This window comes from Doryrhamphus excisus, linkage group LG5 (assembly GCF_037039965.1).
Source record: "Doryrhamphus excisus strain RoL-2023G ecotype Guam linkage group LG5, RoL_Dexc_Guam_v1.1, whole genome shotgun sequence".
Classification (NCBI taxonomy): Eukaryota; Metazoa; Chordata; class Actinopteri; order Syngnathiformes; family Syngnathidae; genus Doryrhamphus; species Doryrhamphus excisus.
This window is the reverse complement of record NC_136361.1, coordinates 7,571,510-7,590,975: the sequence shown is the minus strand read 5'-3', so window position 1 is coordinate 7,590,975 and position 19,466 is coordinate 7,571,510. Positions and strand designations below refer to the sequence as shown.

General features: G+C 42.8%; 1 protein-coding gene across 1 annotated transcript in view; it reads right to left on the bottom strand.

The window, feature by feature from the left end:
* tgfbr1b (transforming growth factor, beta receptor 1 b) overlaps nt 1-19,466 on the bottom strand; it is a 59,925-nt gene that overhangs the window by 7,588 nt on the left and 32,871 nt on the right. Inside the window, exons 4-8 of the mRNA XM_058059606.2 lie at nt 16,655-16,885; nt 15,583-15,750; nt 13,400-13,556; nt 4,301-4,425; nt 1,143-1,273 (exon numbers count right to left, since the gene is read on the bottom strand). Of these exons, the coding sequence (XP_057915589.2) occupies nt 1,143-1,273; nt 4,301-4,425; nt 13,400-13,556; nt 15,583-15,750; nt 16,655-16,885 (812 nt within the window). The remainder of the gene's footprint in view (nt 1-1,142; nt 1,274-4,300; nt 4,426-13,399; nt 13,557-15,582; nt 15,751-16,654; nt 16,886-19,466) is intronic.

Here is a 19,466-nt window from a genome sequence, read left to right as displayed (position 1 = left end):
AACTATCAATGCTATGCTAAGGGTGCAATTTCTCCCAAGCAACTTTGGAATGCTTACATTTTCCTCTTTGGCTTTTGCGGCTTTCAGTGTATTATATATTGCAACTCTGGATGCACATTAAGCTTATCTCATGTGTGTCACACTGGCTTTTTCTATTAAATTACAGAGGAATAAAAACACTGGATTGTCTTTCCATAATGTCTAAAAAGCACAGGGTTATTTGGTTATGTTAAAACTGCAATGAAAGAGCATGATTTAGCAAAACTGCACTAATATACTTCCCACATTGAGTGTCTCGTGACACGTCTAACTCTGTCACTGTTAGGTTTGGAAGTCTGACTTGGCAATATGGCAAAAAAGAGATAATATAGTATATATTTTTTCATATCGTCAGCTCTTGATTATCACCATTTTTTAACCAGCCAGGTTTAAAGCATCTGCACCAAAACCTACGCATCTATGAATTAGCACAAACACAACGGTGGCAAACATGGTTGACACGTTTTCCAGGTTGGCTGCTCAGTATAATATGGCAAAAACGACTATGCATTACCATCTGGAAGAACCAAATGTACAGCCCCTTGCCTTTTGACGAAACCCACCTCCCACACACAATCACCTGTGCTACAAGCACACTACGTCATCCTTTAGGAGAAACGTGAATCCTCTGCAAAGTGGTCGCAAAGCGATCCAGAACATGAAAGGAGCAGCTTTTTTGTCATAGCGCACTCCTGCCAACAGCCTTGAGCTCCGGTGGTACTTCAAACTCATTAAACTCTATAACTTTGCATTGAAGAAACACACCAACTAGTGTTGCTCATATTAAAGTCAGAGATGTCTGCCACCTCTGGGTGTAACAGTCCTACATAGTAAGACATTATAGTATTAGTCTCTCTGGCATGTTAAATTCAGCAATGTTGCTTGTTGCTAATTTGCAACTTGACGTAAGGATGTTAAAATTTTACTATGACTAAAAAAAGGCTTAATAATGATGACATTTGGACTCTGGATCAATTTCAATGTTAATTCGACATGTCAATTAGAGTCTGTATGATACTTACAACTACTGCAATATAAATGCTGCAAAATGTCTATTAATCTCATCCACCATTTCAGAGAAAATATATCGCACAGTATTTTACCTCACAGCTCTGCCAGCGGTTGGGAATGTTAGGACGAAGTTTCTGCTCACAAACCACCTTCCTCATCTCTTCCACCGATGGATCTGACTGAACCAGGTCATAGTATGGCAGCTGGTAGTCCTCGTGGATCCCTGGTTAAAAATACAAAAATATACAGTTGTGTTAAAAAGTGCTTGATTTCTTTTTTTGCATGTTTCTCACACTTAACTGTTTCAGATCAGACAAATTATTTAAATATTAGTTAATAACAACACAACTGAACATACAATGCAAATACTGCATCGATTCCACTGCTGTCTGTGCTAGTAACACAGCCATTAAACCCATCCATCCATCTTCTACTGCTTATCCAAGGTCGGGTCGCGGGGGCAGCAGCATAAGCAGGGAGGCCCAGACTTCCCTCTCCCCGGCCACTTCGTCCAGCTCCTCCCGGCGCATCCCGAGGGCTCTCAGGCTAGTTGGGAGACGCAGTCTCTCCAAGGTGTCCTGGATCTTCACCGAGGTCTGGTTCACCGGTTGGACGTGCCCTGAACGTGCCCCCAGGGAGCCGTCCAGGGAGCATCCTAACCAGAGGCCCAATCCACCTCATCTGGCCTTTCTCAATGCGGAGGAGCAGTGGTTCTACTCCTGAGTCTCTGCCGGATGACAGTGCTTCTCACCTTATCTCGAAGGGAGAGCCCAGCCACCCTGCGGAGAAAACTCATTTTGGCCGCCTGTACCAGCAATCTTGTCCTTTCGGTCACTACCCAAAGCTCATGACCATAGGTGAGGGTAGGAACGTAGATAGACTGGTAAATTTGATAAATAAATAAATAAATAGACTGATTTTAAACTATTATTTTAATTGTGCAAAAGCATATCAAGCTAACTTCTAATTTAGCAGCGCTAGAAACAGAGTTGGACCTTTTACGGGGCTATTTTTAAAACGGTCCCATCAAAGAAGTGTTGAATGAAATTGTTTCAAGACTGAATTGAAAAGTACAGTGCATCCGGAAAGTATTCACAGCGCTTCACTTTTTCTACATTTTGTCATGTTACAGCCTCATTCCAAACTGAATTAAATTAATATCTTACCTCAAAATTCTACACAAAATACTCCATTATGACAATGTGAAAAAAGGTTTTTTTGACATGTTTTGAATTTATTAAAAATAGAAAACAAAAAAAAAATCACATTTACATAAGTATTCACAGCCTTTGCCATGAAGCTCAAAATTGAGCTCAGGTGCATCTTTTTTCCACTGATCATCCTTGAGATCTTTCTACAGCTTAATTGGAGTCTACCTGCAGTAAATTCAGTTGATTGGACATGATTTGGAAATATAATAACTGTCTATATAAGGTCCCACAGTTGACTGTGCATGTCAGAGCACAAACACCAAGCATGAAGTCAAAAGAACTGTCTGTAGACCTGCAATGACAGGATTGTCTTGAGGCACAAATCTGGGGAAGGATACAGAAAAATTTCTGCAGCTTTGAAGGTCCCAATAAGCACAGTGGCCTCCATTATTTGTAAATGAAAGACGTTTGGAACCACCAGGACTCTTTCCTAGAGCTGGCTGGCCTTCTAAACTGAGCGATCGGGGAAGAAGGGCCTTAGTCAGGGAGGTGACCAAGGCCCCGATGGTCACTCTGTCAGAGCTCCAGCGTTCCTCTGTGGAGAGAGGAGAGCCTTCCAGAAGGACAACCATCTCTGCAGCAATCCACCAATCAGGCCTGTATGGTAGAGTGGCCAGACGAAAGCCACTCCTTAGTAAAAGGAACATGGCAGCCCGTCTGGAATTTGCCAAAAAGCACCTGAATGACTCTCAGACCATGAGAAACAAAATTCTCTGGTCTGATGAGACAAAGATTGAACTCTTTGGTGTGAATGCCAGGCGCCATGTTTGGAGGAAACCAGGCACTGCTCATCACCAGGCCAATACCATCCCTACAGTGAAGCATGGTGGTGGCAGCATCATGCTGTGGGGATGTTTTTCAGCAGCAGGAACTGGCAGACTAGTCAGGATAGAAGGAAAATGAATGCAGCAATATACAGAGATATCCTGTATGAAAACCTGCTCCAGAGCGCTCTTGACCTCAGTAGACTGGTCATGTACCTTGACCATATAGACAGTCGACAATGGCACACAGCCAAGATCTCAAAAGATTGGCTTCAGAACCACTCCGTGAATGTCCTGGAGTGGCCCAGGCAGAGTCCAGACTTGAATCCGATCGAACTTCTCTGGAGAGATCTGAAAATGGCTGTGCACAGACGTCTCCCATCCAACCTGATGGAGCTTGAGACTTATTGCAAAGAAGAATGGGCAAAACTGCCTAAAGATAGGTGTGCTAAACTTGTGGGATCATATTCAAAAAGACTTGAGGCTGTAATTGCTGCCAAAGGTGGATCAACAAAGTATTAAGCAAAGGCTGTGAATACTTATGTAAATGTGATTTTTTTGTTTTCTATTTTTAATAAATTCAAAACATGTCAAAAAAACCCTTTTTCACATTGTCATAATGGAGTATTTTGTGTAGAATTTTGAGGTAAGAGATTAATTTAATTCAGTTTGGAATGAGGCTGTAACATGACAAAATGTAGAAAAAGTGAAGCGCTGTGAATACTTTCCGGATGCACAGTATGTGTGCTCAAACTACATGGGTATCGGAAATGAACAGCCCTTTTCAAGTCCAGCCACAAAGTCTCTATAGGATTAAAGTCTGGGCTTTGACTTGGCCACCCCAGAACATTTACCTGGTCCTTTTTTTTAACCATTCTTGTGTAGATTTTGCTTTGGATTATTGTTATTTGGATTATTGACATTTTTCTATATCCGTCCCCTGAATTGTACTCACAAACATTTACAATTTAAAACCAATATCATAAATAAACAAATCTTATTTTGAACTGACACAAATAAACAAAAACATGCTTGTGTCAGTGTGAGAGGTCTCACTTGCTCAAATGTTGTATTTCCTGAATGTTTGTGGGCGCGTTTAAGAGATAATATGCTAATAATAAAGAAAATAGTAATACAAAAATATGCTTGCTGACTGTAATTATCGTTCTAGTTCCACATCGAATAATTTACCACAAAGAGATTTCATGGATCATAGATAGATGGATAGGATAGATAAGATAGATAGATAATGACATAGTATGATTTGAGCCTCACCTCCCATGGAGCAACGACTAGCAATCTCCCAGAAGACCAATCCCATGGCGTAAATGTCAGCCCGCTTGAAAGATTCAAAGTGTTTCATGTTTATAGAGTCATCCAGTACTTCTGGGGCCATGTACCTGGAAATAACAATTATGGTTCAATAGAAAAATTGTAGCATTTATCAGTTATTTGTGTCTAGAGCAAGAGTGCTGTAATGGGAGTGGTTTTATTTGTTGCAAGAGGAGCATGACATGCTTACACTTTCCACATGTACGAATAGCAATTGGGAAAACCCAACAATAAAAATAAGAATTAAGATATGATCAATGCAGCCTTGAGAAATTGGTGATCGCCACCTGATGACCTGGGCATGTATTCACAAAGCATCCAAAGTAGCTCTTAGTGATGTCATTCTGAGAAAAATCTTAACATTCCTCGAATTCTTCACGTCTTTTATGTTTTCTTGAGTGAGAACCGTGATGATGCAAGTCCACAATAGAAAAGAGCACGTTTGGTGCAGTTTTAAGCTGAAAAACAGCCACAAGATGGCAGAAGTGCATTTTCTAAGAGCACAGCCTGCATCTTTGCCTTGCCAGGAAGTAAACTCACAGATGGAAGAGTGAATACCTACCCCTCAATTTCACTACAAATTTCACTATGCTCGTTTGCTCTCAGCGGTTTTTGCTTGAGGACTGGAGCACACGTATTGTGCTGGAATACACAGTTATCCCAATGAGAGCAGAAGTGTTGTATCGCTGTATCTACGCTGCTGTTATTGAGGGAAATAGCATAAGCTAAACGCAGCATGTATATCAAATGATAAAACACAGTTAGAGGTTTTCTTTCATAGAGGGCTTTGTAGTCAAAAAGGTGTATCCCAATGACATACATTGTTAGCGAGATATTAATTTCTGGAGTTGTACTGCACAGAAAAGGGAAATAAATATGTGTTCATGTTTCAATAACGATAATGAATGATGGGCAAAAATTCTAAAAAAAGTGCAGTTCCCCTTGAAAGTGAGTTTTACCTTCATTGCAGACATGATTCTAGATGTGACTGTTCCCAAAGACACAATGTGGGTTATTTCTTGAATTCATGAGTGTTTCTCACCTCAATAACCATTAAATGGAGCCAAAGAAAGTTGCAAGTGTCAGCATTTAAATAAATAAGATGAGAGACACTGTTGAACTCAACAAATAAATCATAACAAAACACAAACTTGTCTTAGTCACGTCTTCAAGGAAGGTAAAACTAACCATGAATGTTTATCCTTTAATTTGTCATTTGTACGCCTTTTTGTTTTATTTCGCCATCAAACATTCAGGTTCTCTTTCATCGTTGTTGGATTCTGTCGTCTATATAGTCCTCCCGGCAGCACCACAGTCATCGCATAAATTTCGATATCGAACATTCAGGGTTCCATTGTTGGAATCTGTCATTGGGTAGTCCGTGGTCGCCGGGCGCATTGTCACTTTGAATGCCCTGTCTTTTGTTAACCCTCTTAGAAAGCTCTCAATTCACTTAACTTTTCACAGGAAACATAGTAGTGTTGTTGTTTGGCTTCCCCGGAAGCGTGGTGGACGTTAAGATACGTGCTGTGCGTATCCATATAGTTTTCTGATTGGTTTATCACAGCATTGAAAGACGCATTGTCAATTTTTCAGAAAATTAAGGACGCTTGATAAAAAATATGGTACTGTCATTTTATTATTGTTGTTTTTTAAACTTTTTTTGGTGTCATGAGCACTTTATGAACACAGACAGACTAATGCAATACATTAAATACATGACAAGATGCAAGTCAGAACTGCTTCAAGCATACCTGTCTTGCTCCTCATCATCCTAACTAATTGCCTTCCATCTGAAGTTGACAATTTGGTTCTTGGCAAAGTGGCTATAAATACAAAAAAACAACTTTCCAATCTGCAAAACTACAGTACAAATAGCCTTTGTAAATTAAAGATAAATGCTGCTGATATTCTGAAACCTTCAACACACATGATACTATATACAGTATAATATTCTGTATCCATAATTGCGACTGTATTTTTTAGAGAAAAAAGAGAAAGAGTATTTTTTAGAGAAATTAGAGAAAAATCTAACAATGTAGATAAATTCTTGTTTTTTTAAACAATAATTTAAGATGTATGTCACGTGTAAATATTCCACACTGGAAAAAGAACGGTTCAAATGGCCAACAATTAATAATAATGACATTCAAGCCCATGATGATGGCATGTACTACATTACTGCCCACAGCTGTATCGACATTTGGTCATTCTAGGTATTATTTAGCAGAACAGATACAGTAGTATGAAAAGGTTTGGGAACCCTGATGATCTTCAAGATTTTCCTTCCAACTGGTTGTTGGGATCAGCAATTTCAATTGAATGGATTCTGGTTGAAAGTATTCCATTCCTCTTCACAAAATATCTCCAGTTGAGTCAGGTTTGATGAAATCTCTGAGCAATTTTTTGGTATCATTCTTCTAGAACAGGGGTCTCAAACATACGGCTCGCAAGACCATTTTATAAAGTAGAAAAAAATTCCAATAAAATTAACTGCTGTTCTAATTACGACCACTGGATGGCGTTACAGTAATTTGTGTTAAGCAAGCAAATTGTTTATACCAGTCCAGAGGAAGTAAAGTGCAGTCAGCCACCTTGTGTTTTATCCATCTATTACAGTTTCCACATTTAACATTATGTGCTTTGGCACCCTCATTATCCCAATATGTCTCAGTCAAAAAAGAGAAAAGTGGATGCAGAGTACCAACTGTTCCAAGAGAAATGGTCATCCTCCTATTTATTCATGGAAGTGAATAAATAAAAGCTGTATGTTTGATGTGTTCACAGCATGTTTCAGTGCTGAAAGCATGGAACCTTCGTCACCACTATGTGAGTCTTCATGCCGACAAATATGACAACTTTCATTGACACGGAGAAGAGAGATGGTGAATGAATTGTTGGGGGATCTGAAGAAACAGCAATCTGTATTTACTCGCAACCACAACATCAGAGCGTGAGTGGAAGCTAGCAGGGATTAGCTTGTGTGGTTGTGTGTGCGGAACGTGTACGGAACGTTTCACAGCGCCCGATGACAACGTGGAAGTTTTGAGTGGAAAAATACAGAAGCACGTTCATTTTTTAACATAGGTCGTCTTCCCCATCAATGCAAATTCTCCCCACACACGGTCACTTCTGTGACCGTCCTTCAAAATAAAAGCACTGTTTGCACCATTTCTGCATAAAACAGGAGTGTCATAAATATCTTCCATAGGCAGTTGGAATTTCCTTGGTGACTACATCTCCATTAATCACCAGCACAGGCATTACAGTTTGTTGAAGATTTAGTAGCAATGTGTGCAGAGGCTGACATCACATTAGAAAAGTTAGCCACTTTCTAGCCAATACATTTGAGACAAGTGTAGTATATCATATTGCAATACAGCATAAAAATATTGTATATATGCTAAGGTCCATATCGCCCAACCGTATTTCATATTATTTATTTGTTTTAATAAACCCATACTGTATATACCATGATTTTACCAATCCGGTAAAGTACATTTTCCTCCATGCGGCCCCTGAGCTAAAATTAGTTTGACATCTCTGAATGAGACCATGATGCTGAACAAGCTTTTAGATCATTTGTTTTGAGGGCGATCATGTTGCTACTCTACAGAGAAGATGCAACTTGCAATTGGCCGTATTTACCTTAAATACCCTTTGTCATGATTGGGTTCACTCCTGTATGCAGGTCAAGAGTCAGTGAGCTTACCAAACAAATTTTGTGTTTCAATATCCAGTTGGAAAGGTATTCAAATCAATAAAACAAGGGTGCCCAAATGTATGCACCTGCCTACTTAATACCTAGTTATTGCACACTTTATGTAAATCCTATGAACTTCATTTCATTTCTCATACATCAGTGTTTGTTTGCTATATGATATACAGTGCATCCGGAAAGTATTCACAGCGCTTCACTTTTTCTACATTTTGTCATGTTACAGCCTCATTCCAAACTGCATTAAATTAATCTCTTACCTCAAAATTCTACACAAAATACTCCATTATGACAATGTGAAAAAAGGTTTTTTTGACATGTTTTGAATTTATTAAAAATAGAAAACAAAAAAATCACATTTACATAAGTATTCACAGCCATGAAGCTCAAAATTGAGCTCAGGTGCATCTTTTTTCCACTGATCATCCTTGAGATCTTTCTACAGCTTAATTGGAGTCCACCTGCAGTAAATTCAGTTGATTGGACATGATTTGGAAATATAATAACTGTCTATATAAGGTCCCACAGTTGACTGTGCATGTCAGAGCACAAACACCAAGCATGAAGTCAAAAGAACTGTCTGTAGACCTGCGAGACAAGATTGTCTTGAGGCACAAATCTGGGGAAGGATACAGAAAAATGTCTGCTGCTTTGAAGGTCCCAATGAGCACAGTGGCCTCCATTATTCGTAAATGGAAGACGTTTGGAACCACCAGGACTCTTCCTAGTAGAGCTGGCTGGCCTTCTAAACTGAGCGATCAAGGAAGAAGGGCCTTAGTCAGGGAGGTGACCAAGGCCCCGATGGTCACTCTGTCAGAGCTCCAGCGTTCCTCTGTGGAGAGAGGAGAGCCTTCCAGAAGGACAACCATCTCTGCAGCAATCCACCAATCAGGCCTGTATGGTAGAGTGGCCAGACGAAAGCCACTCCTTAGTAAAAGGAACATGGCAGCCCGTCTGGAATTTGCCAAAAAGCACCTGAATGACTCTCAGACCATGAGAAACAAAATTCTCTGGTCTGATGAGACAAAGATTGAACTCTTTGGTGTGAATGCCAGGCGCCATGTTTGGAGGAAACCAGGCACTGCTCATCACCAGGCCAATACCATCCCTACAGTGAAGCATGGTGGTGGCAGCATCATGCTGTGGGGATGTTTTTTAGCAGCAGGAACTGGCAGACTAGTCAGGATAGAAGGAAAAATGAATGCAGCAATATATAGAGATATCCTGTATGAAAACCTGCTCCAGAGCGCTCTTGACCTCAGTAGACTGGTCATGTACCTTGACCATATAGACAGTCGACAATGGCACACAGCCAAGATCTCAAAAGATTGGCTTCAGAACCACTCCGTGAATGTCCTGGAGTGGCCCAGGCAGAGTCCAGACTTGAATCCGATCGAACTTCTCTGGAGAGATCTGAAAATGGCTGTGCACAGACGTCTCCCATCCAACCTGATGGAGCTTGAGACTTATTGCAAAGAAGAATGGGCAAAACTGCCTAAAGATAGGTGTGCTAAACTTGTGGGATCATATTCAAAAAGACTTGAGGCTGTAATTGCTGCCAAAGGTGGATCAACAAAGTATTAAGCAAAGGCTGTGCATACTTATGTAAATGTGATTTTTTTGTTTTCTCCATCCATCCATCCATTTTCCTCCGCTTATCCGGGTCCGGGTCGCGGAGGCAGCAGTCTTAGAAGGGAAGCCCAGACTTCCCGGTCCCCGGTCACCTCCTCCAGCTTCACCGGGAGGACACCAAGGCGTTCCCAGGCCAGCTGTGAGACATAGTCCCTCCAGCGTGTCCTAGGTCTGCCCCGGGGCCTTTTCCCGGCTGGGCATGCCCGGAACATCTCGCCAGGGAGGCGTCCGGGAGGCATCCGGACTAGATGCCCGAGCCACCTCAAGTGACTCCTCTCGATGTGAAGGAGAAGCGGCTCTACTCTGAGCCCCTCCCGGATGGCTGAGCTCCTCACCCTATCTCTTAGGGTGAGTCCAGCTACCCTACGGAGGAAACTCATTTCAGCCGCCTGTATCCGCGATCTCATTCTTTCGGTCATGACCCAAAGCTCATGACCATAGGTGAGGGTGGGAACATAGATCGACCGGTAAATTGAGAGCTTTGCCCTCCGGCTCAGCTCTCTTTTCACCACGACGGTCCGGTACAGCGACCGCATTACTGCCGAGGCTGCACCGATCCGTCTGTCGACCTCACGCTCCCACTTTCCCTCACTCGTAAACAAGACCCCGAGATACTTAAACTCCTCCACCTGGGGCAGGACCTCATTCCCAACCCGGAGGGAGCACTCCACCCTTTTCCGACTGAGAACCATGGCCTCTGATTTGGAGGTAGAGTCTCATCCCAGAAGCTTCACACTCAGATGCAAACCGTCCCAGTAAACGCTGAAGGTCGCAGCCCGAAGAAGCCATAGAACCACATCATCTGCAAATAGCAGAGATGAGATTCTAAGGCCCCCGAACTGGACTCCCTCAACACCTTGGCTGCGCCTAGAAATTCTGTCCATGAAAATTGTGAACAGAATCGGTGACAAAGGGCAGCCTTGGCGGAGGCCAACGTTTACCGGAAACAGACCACCACCCCAGTCTGCCAATCCAAAGGTACTGTTCCCGACTTCCATGCAATGTTGAAGAGACGTGTCAGCCAAGACAGTCCCTCAACATCCAGAGCCTTGAGGAATTCTGGGCGGAACTCGTCCACCCCCGGAGCTTTGCCACTGAGGAGCGTCTTAACGACCCCAGATACCTCAGCCACAGTGATGGCACTGTCCACGTATGTGTCCTCATGGAAGGTATGTCAGTGGGATTGAGAAGGGCCTCAAAGTATTCCTTCCACCTTCCGACTACATCCCCAGTCGAGGTCAGCAGGCCCCCGTCTCCACTGTAAACAGTGTGGACTGGGCACTGCTTCCCTTTTCTGAGGCGCCGGATGGTTTGCCAGAACCTCTTCGAGGCCGACCGAAAGTCGTGCTCCATGGCCTCACCGAATTCCTCCCACACCCGAGTTTTTGCCTCGACAACCGCCGAAGCCGCAAACCGTTTGGCCTGATGGTACCTGTCAGCTGCTTCCGGAGTCCCACAAGCCATCAAGGCTCGATAGGACTCCTTCTTCAGCTTGACGGCAGCCCTGACCTCTGGTGTCCACCATCGGGTTCGGGGCCTTCCGCCGCGACTGGCACCGACCACCTTGCGGCCGCAGCTCCGGTCAGCTGCCTCAGCAATGGAGGCACGGAATATGGCCCATTCGGACTCAATATCCCGGTCCTCCCCCGGGATGCAGGTAAAGCTCTGCCGGAGGTGAGAGTTGAAGACTCGACGAAGGGGAGACTCTGCCAGACGTTCCCAGCACACCCTCACTACTCGTTTGGGCCTACCAGGTCTGTCCAGCATCCTCCCCCGCCATCTAATCCAACTCACCACCAGGTGATGATCAGTTGACAGCTCAGTCCCTCTCTTCACCCGTGTGTCCAGAACATGCGGATACGACTACAAAGTCGATCATAGACCTGCGGCCTAGGGTGTCCTGGTGCCAAGTGTACTTATGGACATCCCTATGTTCGAACATGGTGTTAGTTATGGACAAACTGTGGTTCGCACAGAAGTCCAATAACATCTCACCGCACGGGTTCAGATCAGGGAGGCCGTTCCTCCCAATCACGCCCCTCCAGGTCACACTGTCATTGCCCACATGGGCGTTGAAGTCTCCCAGTAGAACGACGGAGTCACCAGCTGGGGTGCTCTCCAGCACCCCTCTGAGGACTCCAAGAAGGCCGGGTACTCCGAACTGCCATTTGGTGCGTACGCACAAATGACAGTCAGGACCCTTTCCTCAGCCTGAAGGCGTAGGGAAGTGACCCTCTCGTTCACCGGGGCTGACTCCAACACAGAGGCACCAAGCCGGGGGGCTATTAATAAGCCCACACTAGCTCGCCGCCTCTCCCCTGCAGCAACTCCAGAGTAGAACAAGGTCCAGCCCCTCTCGAGGAGTTTGGTTCCGGAACCCAAACTGTGGGTCGAGGTGAGTCCGACTATGTCTAGTCGGAATGTCTCAACCTTTCGCACAAGTTCAGGTTCCTTCCCCACCAGCGAAGTGACATTCCATGTCCCAGAACCAGATTTGGCCGCCGAAGACCAGGTCGCCTACGCACCCGCCCTTGACCGCCACCCAACACACATTGCACCGGACCCTTATGCTTGCCCCCGTAGGTGGGTGGGTCTATGAGGGGGAGATCCCGTGTGGCTTCTTCGGGCTGGGCCCGGCCGGGCTCTACAGGTGAAGGCCCGACCACCAGGCGCTCGCCTGCGAGCCCCTCCCCGGGGCCTGGCTCCAGGGTGAGGCCCCGGTATCCCACTTCCGGGCAAGGTACGGTTTCTCCTCTTGTTTTTAATCATACGGGTCTTCTGAATCACTCTTGGTCTGTCCCGTCACCTCGGACCTGTTTGCCTTGGGAGACCCTACCAGGGGCATATAGCCCCAGACAACATAGCTCCTCGGATCACTCGGGCACTCAAACCCCTTCACCACGATAAGGTGGTGATTCACAGAGAGGTTTTTTTTTGTTTTCTATTTTTAATAAATTCAAAACATGTCAAAAAAAACTTTTTTCACATTGTCATAATGGAGTATTTTGTGTAGAATTTTGAGGTAAGAGATTAATTTAATTCAGTTTGGAATGAGGCTGTAACATGACAAAATGTAGAAAAAGTGAAGCGCTGTGAATACTTTCCGGATGCACTGTATTGAACTAAAATTGCTGATCCAAACAACCAGTGATTTATAAAGGAAAATCTTAGAAATTAGCAGGGGTACCCAAACTTTTTCATTCCACAATACCTGCCGGTTAAAATTAGATGAATAAAGACGAACAATTCAGTGATGACCACAAGTGTCAAACTGAAGTACCCCCAATGTGATTTTATGTGGCCCACTACCCAATTTTTAATGGAAAGCATACTGATGACCATAAAACCCAAGGTTCTAACGTTGGTGAGGCGTCTGCATTAATTCATTTTCAAATTAGGCAACATAAAAGAACTTTAGAGGCAGGGCTAAATAGAGCTTGTGAATTAGTTTTGAGTAGTCTAGAGTCATTATCTTAATGTTGTGAGAGCTTAAATGACCTCATCTGTCAGTGTTGCTTGACTGCTGTCTTGAATGTCACAAGTTCCACCATCTGGACTGGGAGGACTGACAAAAGTGACCAATTAATGAAACTGCTAGTATAATACTAGTTTTCTGATTCTGAAATCAATAAACACACTACATCTATCTCACTAGAAATTTGAGTAATAAAATGGTTATTTTTGATGTTTACCTTTTTGTTCCCACTCTGTGATTTGGAGCAATGTCAATTGTATCGGTGGCCGAGTCGTGCCGAACAGCAAGACCCAAGTCTGCAATGCAACAGGTTCCATTCTTCTTTACCAGTATGTTCTTGGACTTGAGATCTCTGTGGGCAATTGCTGGTTTACCTGGGGAGAGTCATATAACCAACAAATAACCTTCACTAATAATTCATGAGCTCATGTATTCAAATACAAATCCTACACAACATTTATATTCCACAATAATGGAAGGTGGAGTACTTTTAATACAGTAAATAAAAATTGGATCCAATTCACACAATTTCCTTCAACTAGCAACTTCAACTTCTAAAGAAAAAATAAAATTAAAATGAAACTAAAGTTGCCTGTTTGGAACACTTGGCCTCCACTTTTGGTTGTGCAACAACAATGATGTGCTGTCACAGTCACTATCATTATTTGATTTATTAGTGTCCAAAATTGTTCTGGAGTAAAGATGCAACAATACACTGTAAAACGTAAATGCCATCTGCCCTGCATGGGACAACACAAAATGGCAAAAAGCCCATCCCGCAATGTAATATATCCTTTCCAACATGTACATATTTCACATGATGGATGAAATGGCGAGGCATTCAGCGTGCAAATATGCAGCAACAAGGGTGGCAAACCAGATCTGCTGCCTGACCTTGTGCAAGTAGTGCCTGCACAAATTACTATACATGAGTGGGCATGTAAACCAAGGAGTCTGGAGTTAAAACGCGAGTGCCAATTGGCACTGGTTTTGGCCGTCACGATTGTGAGCCGAATCCAGAAACTATACATTGAAAACATGTCCTCGGCACACAGCTCGGCTATGCTCCAGACGCTCCAAAAGACCAGAGTTGTCAGTCCGGGTCCATTTCGGCCCGCAGGCTGCACATTCACACTTGTGTGTGACTTGTGTGTCATGTGTGTGACATGCCTGGCTTGACATGACTTGTGTGTCGTGTGTGTGACATCAGTTAGCGAGAGTTGACCGTGTTCAGCTGAGTGTTAGCAGTTGTGGAGAGTGGGAATGACTATCGTGAATTGTTGCCGACAGCAGCTCCTGTTGTGTGTCATGTGTTCTCCGCTTGTTCATAGAGCGACTGAATTGCATCAGCCAGGTGAGTCTCTCCTTAACTACAAACAGCAGCTTTATGGTAGTATTCTACACTGGTCACTAGGTGTCACTAGGTGTCACTAGGTGTCACTAGGTGTCACTAGGTGTCACTAGGTGTCACTAGGTGTCACTAGGTGTCACTAGGTGTCACTAGGTGTCACTAGGTGTCACTAGGTGTCACTAGGTGTCACTAGGTGTCAGTGTTAGCAGTGTGGAGAGTGCGAATGATTATCGTGAGTTGTTGCCGACAGCAGCTCCTGCTGTGTGTCATGTGTTCTCCGCTTGTTCATAAAGCGACTGAATTGCATCAGCCAGGTGAGTCTCTCCTTAACCACAAACGGCAGCTTTGTGGTAGTATTCTACACTGGTCACTAGGTGTCAGTCACAGCACACTGATGAAGACAATAGTCACCACAGGGTGGATGAACTAACTGAGCGGTATTTCACTTGTAGTGGCTCACTATTTAGAAAAAAAATACAATTGTTTAATGACTTTGCTTTGTGCCCTGAACTCCACGACGGGAATGCTTTATACACGTCCATTTCTTAAAGTAATATTTTATGATGAGTTGGAAAATGTGCGGATTGCTGAAACCTTTTTAATATTCTGTCTGGGCTTTGGCTGCATTGTCCTTTAGATACTCATTTCATACCATTGGTAATGTTTGATAGTAAATGCTAACTGGACATAAAGAGCTGTCGCTGTGTAATACAAGTTTAAAAGTAAATGTCATGTCCAGAGGGCTCTAATAATGCTTTAAAAACCTATTTAGCAGGTGGTACACAGGTTTTCTACAATACAAACATATTCTATTTAGAAATGAGAAATGCTACTTTGTGGAAATTCACTTACTACGGTCAGGTCTGGAACCAAAACTGTGATAAATGAGGGATTATTGTAACCAAATACTTGCAGGAATGTGCGGAGTGTACTCACTTATGTGACATACTGTATACAAATACGTATACATACAGTATACAAATATGTATACATACAGTATACAAATATGTATACATACAGTATACAAATATGTATACAGTGTTACTCACCTTGTGTACCCACAATCTCCATGTGGAGGTGGGCCAAGCCACTGGCTGTAGACAGAGATAGTTTGATCATGCCTTCAACAGTAACGGTGTAACGATTCAGGTAGTCAAACAGGGAGCCGTGCTCATGGTAGTCTGACACCAGCCACAGCTGAGTCCATGTGCCATTATCTACAAACAGAGACAATAGCAACATATTTAGATTTTTTTTATGTAATACAAAATACAGTTAAAAAGCATAATTGTGAGACTAAAATAATATTAAAGGTATTTTATAAGTTTTCTTTTTCAAGTATTTTCACCTTTTGCTCAAAATTTATGAACTTAAGGCAGTAACATAGAAATGTAAAACACATATGTATGTATCTTGTTTTTATAAACGTCTACAGTAACCACCAAAGTTGCCCCTTTACTCTAAACCATGTAGACTTGGATGTAATTTTTGTAATGTTTTTTAAAAGGTTGTATTTAAAAACATTAAAAAGTAGAGGGGAAAAAAGCATCACAAACACATCAGGAGGTAGACCAAAGACCCTATACGGTAAAAGAGTACCACCAGTAGCACCAGCACTGCAACAAAATGTATTACGTATGTAGTCATGTGCGTGGTATACCTTTAAGAAAGGCTGGAAACTATAAGATGGCACACTGGTGAACTTGTGTGAAGTTGCTTGTCTCAGTGTGTGTCTACATGCATGTGTGTGTTTTGCTGATGTTTAACAGTGTCTGCTGCACCTTCACTGGGGAGTATTACTCCTCCACGCGCCCCAGCAGTCTGTCTACTCCCACCGAAAAGCCGCCTGCCTCAAGCAAGTTAACTTTGTACACTGAAATCTCTCGGCTCACCTGTGCTAGTTGCCAACCACTTATGTGCAAATACACACACAGTCACACAATGACATCTATTTTAAGGCATTTTGAATCGATTGCTAGGCTTTGATCAAACGTACCAAACTTTCTACATTTCTACTACTCTCTGAAACTGTAATATTGCTCTTGAATGTCCCACCCGGATGTAGTTGGTATGCTGGACTTGTACAAGCCCACAAAAAGAAGAGTTCTTACAATAGCTCACCTTTGTTGTCTGCGGCAATGAATCCCAAAATATTCTCATGTCTAAGCATCACGGTCTGGTAGATCTCAGCCTCTCGGAACCAAGACCGCTCTTCCCGGGAAGAGAAAATCTTCACAGCCACTTCCTCACCACGCCATTTACCACGCCACACCTCCCCAAAACGGCCTTTCCCGATGCTCTCCTGCAAGATGATGGTCCTGGCAATGGTTCTCTGGACGAGAAGTGGCAGGCCTGGAGACAAAGAAGACCATCATTCAGTTTAAAACGCAGGGAAGGAAGGAGGAAACAAAATATGGACATGGAGGAAACAAAATATGGACATTAAATAAAAAAAACCCTATTGATAGCAGAGTCCCCACACAAACATGAATGAATGTACAAATGCACATGTAAACTCATAAAGTAAATTAGCAAAATGATTAACAGCTCACATAGCCGCATCTCACATTTTTATCCACAGTACTAGTCACATACATTGAATATGTATGTGACACCGTTGAATGTGGTGTAAATGCTGTCATCGTGAGAAGGACCATTTGTGTGGGGAAATATTTCAGTGGACCACTCATTCGTGGCGGTATCTCCTCACTAGTCCAAATTTGTGGGCAGCATATCACTGCACCGTGCAAAGGCTGTCCAAATTAAGAAAATCAACGAGGTGACAAATGGTCCCTCCTTCTCCATTGAATGGACATTTGCACCATCCTTCCTGCCCCATCCAAGAGTCTGTGCATGATTCCGTCCAGCCCTTAAAAAATTTCAAATTACAGTGCAAAGCGGGGAGAAGCGTAAGTATTGATTTATGAGTAAGTACTCATTTATTTGTACAAGCAGAGTTTGGCTGTAAAATCTTTCCACCTATTATTCTTTTCCCACTTTTCTGTTGTGTAAATGTTGTTAGAATATTTTATTCTTGTGTTAAACGATGCCAAAGTTTCAGATAATGAGGTTTGCTCATTTGGAAGTGAGCCATGAAATAAGTTTGGAATGGTTGAGATTTTAGAGATTTTGGCTGCATGTGACGTCGCAAGAAGCTAGGCTTCCTTATATGAGCATTCATTTTTGGCCAGATACGCCCTCCATTCTTTGTTTGCGGTTGTTAGCTATGCCACCCAGGAAACCTTTCTACGAGGCAAAGTCAGGTAGAAGTGGTTGAGGTGGTGAGTCCTAGCAAGACGAAAATATTTTCATTTTCAATTTCACACATGACTGTTTTGTGAACATGAACGTGAAACACCCGCCAAACTGTTGTTGAAGCCAGAAGAAGCAGCGCGCTCTTGCCAGGAAAGGTGCATTAATGTCGGAAACACTATGCTGCTGTGTGTATATGGAGGAGAGATAAACACAGCTTTGATCAGGAGAAGTTGCCTGCTCTCGCCGTGAAAGGTGCATTAATGTCGGACGCACTATGCCTGCACCCAGCAAATGAGGTCCTATGTTGCCACTCTTTTGAGTTCAGAGACAGTAAGTCAGGGGTCTCCAACCAGTAGCTCATGAGCTACCAGTACTACCACTTTTCAATTAGCCCTCCAAATACTTTATTCATTTATTATCAACACCTATACCCACAAAATTAGAATGTGCGGTCCAGCAGTAATCCGGACGTACCATACTTAGGAGCGCTTGGGAGTGTGACCAATCACAGCGGACTGGGTGTGCTCAGAAGTGGGCCGTGGGTAGACTAAATTAAAATAGACGGTTTTGGAAGATTTAGAAAGTTTTCTGTGTGGCTTATTTTGTCTAACTGCTCCATAGGATTCCATAATTCAATTCAAAGGGCTTGGCTTAAACTCTCTTTTCAGTCGTGAGAGGTGTCATTCACATTTGAACCACTAGTGTACCGCGTGAGACATAAGTTGCCTGTATGTGTGTATGTTTTTGTTGCGAAAGCCAGTGAAACTACTCTGTGGTCTACTCTGTGGGCGGGCACCATTTTGCACTGTTTATATCATTATTGTAATAAAAGCTGACATTGTCAACATTTTTAGACCAGATGAACCATGATTACATAATGATAATTAAAGAATTAATGAATTTAATTAATTACGTTAACATTTTTTATGTAATTAAGGCATACAAACCAGAACAAGTACGCCTCTCTGTTATGACAGCAGACGGAGGCACAGTGGAGCAACCCCACACAGTACAGAGTCACTGTGTAATTCACTTTTTTAAAACTCCATTCTGACCTGAACACATCAACAGCAGTACAATTCCACCACCAGATGGGGGAGGGCATGAAATATATTTTTGTTACCTGGTGGGGCAATACAGAAAATAACTGAGAATTACTGGCCATTGCTTTACACCATGTTGTGTTTTCATAAAAAGGAATTTATGGAAAAAATATGAGGCAGATTTCAAAAGGACTGAATCAAGCCATTTCTTGGCAGCTTACAAAAGGTGCGAGTCTCCACAGAAGAGGGCTTAAGCCAGACGTGTGTGCGAGTGCCAACACAGACAGAATGTCAATATTTTAACAAACAAAACCTGCACTCAATGAAGTCTTGATAACAGTCATGCAGACATGCTATAAAATGTATTTAATTCTATCAATTTGACAATGCATTGTTTTTGAATGCTAGTGCAGTTGAATGCTAACGGGGAATCAACACAATTTTCAAGTAAAGATGTAAGACATCTACATCTTCCAAGACATCTACATGGAAAAATACCACAGCAAATTTGCATTATTTGCTTGACCCATGACTTGTTTCTTAACATGATTAGTTTACAGCCAAAAACAAATATTTTAGCATTTTTCGTGCATTTCGCTTTCAGTCCAGAATATATTGGCATTTTATAATATTGG